The sequence below is a fragment of the Crocodylus porosus genome, unplaced genomic scaffold (genome assembly GCF_001723895.1).
Source record: "Crocodylus porosus isolate Cpor-Errol unplaced genomic scaffold, CroPor_comp1, whole genome shotgun sequence".
NCBI lineage: Eukaryota > Metazoa > Chordata > Crocodylia > Crocodylidae > Crocodylus > Crocodylus porosus.
This window is the reverse complement of record NW_017728906.1, coordinates 36,060,336-36,069,948: the sequence shown is the minus strand read 5'-3', so window position 1 is coordinate 36,069,948 and position 9,613 is coordinate 36,060,336. Positions and strand designations below refer to the sequence as shown.

The following is a 9,613-nucleotide window of genomic DNA, read 5'->3' as shown; positions in this document are numbered from 1 at the left end:
GTGTGTGTGTGTGTGTGTGTGTGTGTGTGTGTGTGTGTGTGTGCGCGCGCGCGCGCATGTGCACATACATAGCTGATTTTTAATATGGAGATTAAAGTAGTTCCAGGATCAGTTTTAGATCAACTTAGAATTCCAACTAGATTTAGTAAAATGTTCTGATTTCAACATATAGAATCCATCCTCAAAACTGAAGATGACAATATTAATTATGGAACTTATCTGTTTTGAGAACAAGTGTCTTGCTGAGGAATTGGGAAACCTGTCTACAAACACTTAAAACTTCACAGCCAAGCTGATTAACAGATGGCATACTAAGATCGATACACAACAGTTTGTACACTAAGATTGATGGTTTGTTCAGTTATAAGCTACACTACTCTATGTTACAGTGAACTTGATGGAAGTTGACCATTTTTCTCACAGAGGGAATATGGAATAACATCAAATCTTTACAACCTGCAAAAGCTCCTGTACATATAATTTCAAAATTAAAATCCAATTACATTGGTATAAAAGGCTAAGTAGATACATAAAAAAGCTATATATATTTTCCACCAAGAGTCATACATCCTTCTTACCATGACAATGTCACCAGGCTGAATAGAGATTTCATCATGGCTCCTGGATTCAAAAGGATACAATGCTCGATAATATACTATTTTTACATCCTCCTGAGCAGAAATGGTTAGCGGAGCTTTTTCTACACACAGAGTGAAAAAAAAGTATTAAAATGAAAAGTATCATGTTTGCTGAACACCAAAGAAATTTGAGGTAAACAAACAAGAGGGAAAGTGTTAACAAATCAATCTCCACTAGGCTCCTGAGAGGTAAAGCAAACACTATCCTCATTTTACAGAAGGAGAAATAAGCAATTAAACTTCCTTTCTTATTTTTTCTGGCTACTTAAAATATTAACATGCTTTCAGTTTTCATAAGGAGACAACTGTTTATACAGAAAATAGCTGCATCATTAAAGACCCTGTCACAAAGTTTTATTTTTAATTAAGCACACAGTGGGTTAATTGATTAATAAGTTCCAGACTCAGTGGTCACTGTTCACATATTAAATTATGGCTGTGTAGTCTGTCAAATACTTTTAAAAAACAGATTTCTTTGTGACCTGCTTACACTGCTGCAAACCATAAGATGTTATAAGGTGACCTAATAAATATGCATTAGGTTAGGTAAGATAAGAGGTGATATAGGTGTTGTTATAAGAAAACATATATCAATCACACATCTGTGTGAAATCTCATGGTAAAAGGGAGAGAAGAATGTAAAAGGAAAAGAAACAGAAAGACAAGACATTAAACCAACTCTCCCTACCCCACAGATTCCCCTACCACAAAAAATGTCCTCTGCTTTCTGCAGTTGTTAAATGCATATAATGCTATAGTTTAAATCACTTCTAGACTGGAAATGATATAAGAGTTTAGGGACATATAACTCATACACCACCTTCTAACCAAATGTGTAACCAAATACTGCACTCCCAATGTGCTAGTACTAACTGATAGTTTTGTAGTTGGCTCTTGGTTGCTGCAAAGAGTATCACATGGGTGTTCAGGGAAAAAATCAGGAAGGCCAAGGCATAATTTGAGATGAAATTGGCAAGGGATATAAAAGGAAATAGAAAGGGAGTCTATAAGTACATCAAGAATAAAAGGAAGACCAGAGAAACTATCCCTCACAGATTGCAGAAGACAATCTAGTTATGACTGATGTAGAGAAAGCTGAAGTATTTAATGCCTTTTTACTTCAGTCTTTGCAAACAGGATCAGCAACCAAATGATAAGTGCAGCTGGCAGGAAAGATAGGAAGAGCCTGAAGTAATGACAGAATAGGTTAAGGATTACTTAGGGAAGCTAGATGCCTTCGAGGCAGCAAGGCCAGACTGGATACACCCTAGGGCTGGGTAAGCAAAATACAGCATGCAAGCCAGATCTGGCTTGCAGAACGTCTCTGTCTGGACCATACAAGGTCCCTCAGTCCTGCCTGGCACAAGCACCGTCCAGCCCATGGTGTGTCCCACCACCCCCTGGGCATCCAGTGGGGCTGGGGTGGCTCCACAGCTGAACTGCCTTTCTAGCCAGCCCAGGTACGGTGGCTCTTTCTGTGTGCTGCCACCACTCAGCCCAGCTCTCTGGTACTGGCAGGGACCCATGGGCACAACCCTGACCTCAGAGCATCATGCACCTGCTCTGTACTGCCTACCCACACTGAGCAGTGGCAGCGGCTGGGCAGAAGCTGCTGCTCAGCGTAGGGGAAAAGCAGCCCTTCCCCCATATCGCTGCTGAGCTGTTCTTGCTGCAGCTCCCCAAAGCCCGTGCCCGGGCTGCCCTGCAGCTCCTCTGCACTACCACCACTGCCCTGAGGCAGCGGTGACAGCAACAGAGAGGAACCACAGGGCAGCCCGGATGCAGGGTTTGGGCAGCTACAGCAAGAACAGCCCGGCAGTGGTGAGGGGGAGGGGCAGCTTTTCCCCCATGCCAGCAGCACTGGGAGGGGAGAGAGGGGAAGGTAGGGGTGCATGGCCAGCCTGGGCCGAGCTGACCCCTATCACAGTAAGCAACAGTGTGCTCTTGTTGCAAAAAAAGTCAAAAGCATACTGGGTTGTATCAAAAGGAGTGTTGTTTGCAAAACCAAAAGAAGTGCTTCTTCTTCTCTATTTGGCACTGGTGAGGCCTCACCTGGAATACTGCATCCAGTTTTGAGCACTGCACTTCAAGGAAGATGTGATAGATTAAAGAGTCAAATGTAGAGCAACATAAATAAGGGGCCTGGGAAACATGGCTTACGAGGAATGGCAGAAAGAACTACAGATACTTAGTTGGGAGAAGAGAATACTGAAGGGGTTATTTGTTAATTGTCTTCAAATAACTTAAGGGTGATTATAGAGAGGATGGAGAGCAACTTTTTTCTATGACCATGGGGCTAGGAGCAATGGCCTTAAGCTGCAGCAAAGGAAATTTATATTAGAAATTAAGAGGCACTTTCTGACTATGAAGGTGGTCAAGCATTGGAAGAGGCTATCAAGAGAAGTTCTAGAATCTCTCTCTCTAGAAATTTTTGAGAGAGCAGGATGGACAGAGAATTGGCTGGGATGGTTTAAAGTCAGGGATGATCCTGCCTTGAGCAGGAGGCTGGACTAGATGACCTTGTGAGGTCCCTTCCAGCCCGAACCTCCAATGATCCTTATGAACATATAAAAAACTTTCTCCCAAAGCCCAGCTTTGACTTAAATATTGCCATGTTTCACCTTTAACTCATATTTAAAAATAATATTCTGTTTGAGACAAATCCCACCCTGCTGCTAAATTCACTTTTCCAATCTACATTGTGGTTCCTGTCAGGTCACTTCTGTTCTCCCTAAATGATCTCTACTAAGTTCAATACCTGTAGGTAGAGTGAAAGCTCCAACATGAAATGAAAGTGAAAGCTCCATCATGCAGAGTTTAGCATTTGCATCTTGAATCACATTCATTACAACAAGATAGCAATCTGATTTGGGTACATGGTATAAAGACATGTTACTTGGGAAAACAAGACAGGAGGTTGTTTAATCAACTACATGCAATAGGATTTCTTTGCTTTTCCATACCTGCACTTGACCAAGGAGCCTGGACTGCTGGCTTGGCTGGCTCTTGATGTTGTTGGAAAAGCTTATTTAGCTTTTCTTGCATGTCCTGCTTGCCCTTCTCCTCACTTTCTTTCTTCTTGGTTATTTCTTCCCTTTTTAGCTTTTCATCTTCCTGAAGTTTTTTTTGTCGCTGGTGTTCCTCCTCCTGTTGAACTCGATCAAGCCATTGTTTATCCCGTTCCTGGATTCGTCTGTCAATTAAGATAATTTTAAAGCAAAGTGAAACAAGCTTAATATTTAACTGTCCTTGTGATTTGATAACTAATTGTACAGCTATATTTTCTCTATGCGCTTCCATGTTTCTATTAGTATTAATAGAGCTATTAATAGAGCCATGATACCACCTGACTGCTGGAAAGAATCCTAAAGAATAAGGCAGACTTGTTGGTAGAGATCAGCAGCAGAAACTAACTTGGTAATGACTCTCACCAAAAAAAGGCAATACTGTTGTATTTTACAGGAGAGACTGACCTCCGTGGGATCCAAACCTATTGCTTACACAATGCTAAGGATTCTAAGGGCATATAAACATAGCCATAGAGTTCTTGGGGAACTGCAAGATTTTACTCTCAACCTGAGCCATGATCTTCCATTTTCCATACAGCAAAGTTAAAGCAGAGACAAACCTACTTAGCCTCTCATCTTTTATGACAAAACAGATTTACATAAACATCTGCATTTACAGTTAGTATTAAGCTGGTATTATTAGGAGAATCAGAAATATGGCTTTCTCTGATTTCTGCAGATCCCAGTCTTTCAGACCCTGCATTTGCAGATTCAAAAATACTGTATTTTATTCCTACAGTGCTGCACAGCAATATTAATGTAACCTACAAAAAAGTAATTCTAAGAGCGAAGGTGTGCAGGGAAAAATCCACAAAATCCATACGTCTGGAAGCCTATATTTAGGAACTTTAGTGTCCTGCAAAAACTGCTTCTCGAAAATCCCTTTCCTACCCAGGACCAAACAACAGCACATTCAGAATTATTTAAGTCAGTTCTATGGTTATCACTTTCACTTGCCTACAAATGCTTTTTATTTAATCTGTTATAGATAAGAGCTACAGCTACGACCGGATATTTTCAGTATTGAATTCTACCCCAGATTTTTCGTCAGTTATAATCAGAGGCACATTACAATCCTCATCCCAGCTACATAAAATACTGTGTTTAAGTGGCTTCACAATGAAGGGGCCAAGCAAGGGAACCAGGCAGCCACCTCTCATGAGCAAATATCCAATACCAGTGCCACCCTACCGAGCATCAAACTGGCCAGTGCTACAGACAGCAGATGGACGCTATTACATTCCTGCTCTGACAACCGCCTCATATAGAGCAGTCTTGCCTAACTGGCACAAAATTTTCACAGCCCAGCTGTAAAATGTTATTTGTGCATCCTTGCCTCAATGGATGCAAGGGGGGAGGGGGAGGGGTGATGCTTTGCCAAAAACACTGTTTACCCCAGGATCAGTGGATAAAGGGAATCTTGCAAGAACATAACAGATGCATAAAACCTTTATCATTTTTCTCCTCTGACCTATTCCCAGGTTATACTTTTTATTTCATTTTTTAAAGGAAAGAAATATGGGCCTGCATGTGGCAGTTATGAACTTGACCTACTGTACAGTATGTGTCTTGCTCAATTAAAAGGACCAGAGCATGTGCACATGGGGTTATACTTGCTAACGGGCAAAAGTTGCTGTTCAGCTACTAGGCTGATGCCCCTAGTCAGCAGAACCACTCAGCAGGTGCTAAGGTGAGACGAGTCAACAAACATGTTATAACCTTCTGTGCAGAATTTGAACCCATACTGTGACAGCTAGACTGTAGGCATATCATAGGCCTCAACAGTAACAGCACCAGGCCTTATGGGGATTGTGAAAATTGGTATCACTTTCAGTACATTGGTATGAGTAAGGCTGAAGACCTAGAATGGTTAAAACAACACTATCTCCTCTTCTCTGAAATTCTGCCAGATCTTTCTACTGCCAGGTTTATGTCATTTAACTTTATTTAATAAAGCCGCAGCCCTCTCAGCCATTTGCTTCAAATATTAATTTGTATCTGTCCTCAGCTGTATGCTCCCTTGCAAGGCATGTAGACTTAGAATCAATTATTCAGCGGTTTTGTTATAGTATTATTAAGACTGCACTACATAAATAGGGAAAGCCATCTTTTGACAGCATGAAGCATCATTTAATGATGTTATACATGCTGAGTTTGTTCACAGAGGGTTTTCCTGGGGTGCTGGGAGTTTTTAATCCCATGATTAAGTCTATCCAATCTTAAAGTCAACTGTTAATGTAAGCAGCAGAGAATAACCACTTCATACAGAAGCTGCAAGATTTGTCCCTTTGATGAGCACGTAAATCAAAACAGTCCACTACTTCTAGCAATAGGAAATATCTCCCTGCAATCACTCATGCAAGGTAGTTTGTTAGAGTTTGACCCAGCACAAAAAGGACACAAGAACTGGAGAAATTCCATGGGGCAGAGGAGGAGAAGACAGTTTGTGCCCCTCTCTGCATTACACAGAATCCACAATGCCAGAGGGTAAAGGTGGGCATAACAATCCTATCAGAAACCAATCCAAGCTGTTACAATGAAACTGCTACATCTGCATGATTCTGTAGTGAGACACAAGCACAACAAAAATGTTCCAACTTTAACCCTGCTTTGTTCAGAGTCAAAGTTAAGGTGGTTTGTTTAGCTTAACTGTATCACTACAGGATTGTGCAAATGTAACATAACAGCAGCCGCACACTTTTGAGCAGCAGCTCCCCCTCTTCCTTTAAGGTTGTAAAATATTTGTTTGTGTGTGCCCAGAATTTGATTATCTGGCCTTTAAACCAGAATTCATAGTGTAGAAGCAGACTTCACCTAAATTTCTTATTTGCCAATATCACGTCTGCATTCTTCTTACTCCCAAAAGCTAAGTTCTATCACACTACTCAAAACTTAAGAAATTGGTTGTGACCATCAAGCCCTGAATATGCCCAAGGGTTGAGCCAATGTATTGATGAGTATAAATTGTTTTCTTTTATTTTACTACAGATACATGGTTGATTGCAATTTAATAAAGCACTCCAAATCCCATCCTTCTGCCCTATATTCATGTGGGATGTCTTTGCCTAAGTATAATACAGAAACACAGATACTATAAAAAAATTCCACTGACCTAAGAGTCATTTGAATCCTTTTTACTTTATTTCCTTCTCCTATTCTCTGCTTTTTCTCACCTAGTCTCTAACCCATTCTGTCCAGCTTCATTCCATTCTTTTCTCTTGTATATTGCTCTTATCCATCATTGAAAAACAACCACTTTCTTTTAGTCTCATTCACTCAGCTTCTCTTGCTCCCTCAGAACAGATTTTGTTCCCTTCTCCTTTCAATCATCCTTGTTCCCATCTGTGTTGCATTGCAGAAATGCAAGAAAGATTAGAATAAGGAAAACATACAAGTCTATTATTCAATGGATATATTATCAATCCTGTTCTATTCACTCGCTGTTTGACCTTTCTGCAGACTTCTGCAAGGTTTAGAAGGCAGCATTAAGGTTATTGGTGATGTAAGCAAGATGGGGCAAGCAAGTGATTAATAATTATATGACTGTGGGAAATTAAATGAATCGGTAAACTGTTGTTTGCAAGACTGAACTTTAGAGTTTAACATAGGAGCTGCAGGATTTGCCACCTTTAGGGGCTAAGAAAGGGGAACCAGCATAGTTCTGAATCAGAATAAAAAGTCAGAAGTGACTTTTTCAATGGGAATGACAATAAATGAAGAAAAACAAAACAAAAAACCCACCCAAATATTTTAGAAGAGAGTTAAAATGGATTTTTTTTAGATTTTCAGTCCCAGCTCCCTGGGACCACAGGCTCTGTAGCAGACTGCATGATTTCCATTATACGTTTCTACATAATTTGCACATTCTGTAGAATTAATGTTTTCTGACAGAAAGTCAGAAACTTTTGCAAACATTTCTAGTACCAATGTTTAAGATTTTTACAATGGCATAGGCTTTAAGTTATTTAAGAGTGCTTAGTAGACTCCATAAATTTGAATGTAAAGATTTTTAAATACTGTATTTACTTAAATCTAAGTTGACGCTGAATTTAAGGTGACCCCCCCCAAATAATTAGGTCCTATATACGGAAAACTTACAAATTTGTTATAATTTTCCAGGTGTAGAATCTAGTTATTGAAAGGTTGTCTTAAATGTGTCCCCTTCCCACCCCCAGACTGCTACAGCAAGGAAAGTAGTGGCCAGAAGCGGAAGGGTCAGGTGACTGGGAGGGGTTTCTGCAAAAAACATTTTTTTTAAACAATGTTTTAAAAATTGGTTTGGCTGAGGAAGCAGTAACACAAGTCACTTGTCACAGATCACTCAAACAATGCACCATGGGACATGTTCAAATTTAAGACTTCCTACTTTCAGTTCTTTGTTATAACCACCTGACCATTTAAGAATAAGAAGCCACTACTCCCAACGTACTACAGCATGTACTGGGTTTCAGATGAACTTCAATAAAATAAGTTTAAGTGCTGAGAGCTTCATTTTCATAACTACTGTAACAAAATCTCTCTCATGGAAGATAACTGGCTTTTAGTCTGCATATCATATGTATTAAATAGTGATTCCCAAGGTTGTAGCAGAAATTCTTTGTTCAGAGCTAGTCGTCAGATCTAGTCCAGCATACAAAGAGTGTAAACAAACACTGCATTTCTACAACTGGTCAAGGAGCAGGAATGACACTTGGAAGGGCTATATGTGCTGCTCTTGTTCTGATCTGAGTCAAAACCTGGGACAATCAAAACTGCCTCAAATGACAAATCTCTTTACAACCAGTATAAAAAAGTCACATCATCATCAAATAAATAAATAACTAAGTAAAATGGTGCATGGAAGCACATCAAGTTTTCTCCCTAAAACTCCCTACCAATGCTGCTATTAAATAGCAATAAATGAACTTTTCAGGTTTGCAGTCTCCAAGGCCTGAATTTTCTCTCCGTTTTGTATATGGGTCTGGGCTTGTTATTTAAGATAAAATTGTTATATACACACTAGGAGGCTAGTTATTTAAGATAAAATTCTTGGGGTTAGAGAGTCTTTCTTGTTTGTGAAGTGCTAAGTACTCATAAGTAGTTTACTATAAACTAGAACTATTACCTTTGGGCTTCCTTTTGCTTTTCCAGTTCTACGGTCTTCCGCTCTTGTTCCTTCTGTTTTAGCCTCTCTGCTTCTAAACTCTTTTGCTTCTGAAGTTGCTGTTTGTTATGTATCTCTCTCAGTTCCTACAGAAAAAAAAATCAACAAATATGTGGCATGTAACCATACACTTCATAGCAATAGCAGCACAAATGGCTCCACATTTCTTATTGTGAAGGAAATCTTTGCTCAGGCTTTTAGTATTTTCAAATAATTTGGCAGTCATCTATGATAGATTTGGAAAGCTCTGAACCATTTATCCTCCATCCACTTTTAGCCATATTCAATAAAAGGCATAGGTAAAAAAGTGACCTATTTATTTAAAACATTTAAAAAGATAAAATGATCTAGCTATGGTTTAATTTTATATATATACATAAAAGTTATTGGCAATTCTTGTTACATCAATTTATCAGATTCCTTATTCTTTCTGGTAATTTTTTCAATTGATTCTTAAGATGTTTTTACAAATTCTGGGAAGTATTTTTCAGTGTGCTGGTTTCAGTTTGAAATTCCTAGTAATTTCACTGCCATACTAACTGGTAGAGCATTTTCAAGGTGAATTTCTATCTAGGAAACTGAATTCCCCAAACAATGTGCCTTTAGAACTAAATGGAGGCATAGCAAGAACACTATTAATTTGTATGAAAGTGGTGATTTTACCACAGTTACAAAGACAATGTTGAAATCACATGGGTTGTAACTAATGTTTAAAAATGAGGTTTTTGGGTTTTTTTTAGAAAAACTGAATGTTAGCATTAACA

General features: G+C 39.2%; 1 protein-coding gene across 2 annotated transcripts in view; it reads right to left on the bottom strand.

The window, feature by feature from the left end:
* The window catches only part of ITSN1 (intersectin 1), a 182,633-nt gene that overhangs the window by 65,374 nt on the left and 107,646 nt on the right, over positions 1–9,613 (bottom strand). For both annotated transcript variants that reach the window (XM_019528885.1, XM_019528884.1), the window contains exons 17-19: positions 8,811–8,935; positions 3,602–3,831; positions 579–700 (exon numbers count right to left, since the gene is read on the bottom strand). In XM_019528885.1, the coding sequence (XP_019384430.1) occupies positions 579–700; positions 3,602–3,831; positions 8,811–8,935 (477 nt within the window). The remainder of the gene's footprint in view (positions 1–578; positions 701–3,601; positions 3,832–8,810; positions 8,936–9,613) is intronic.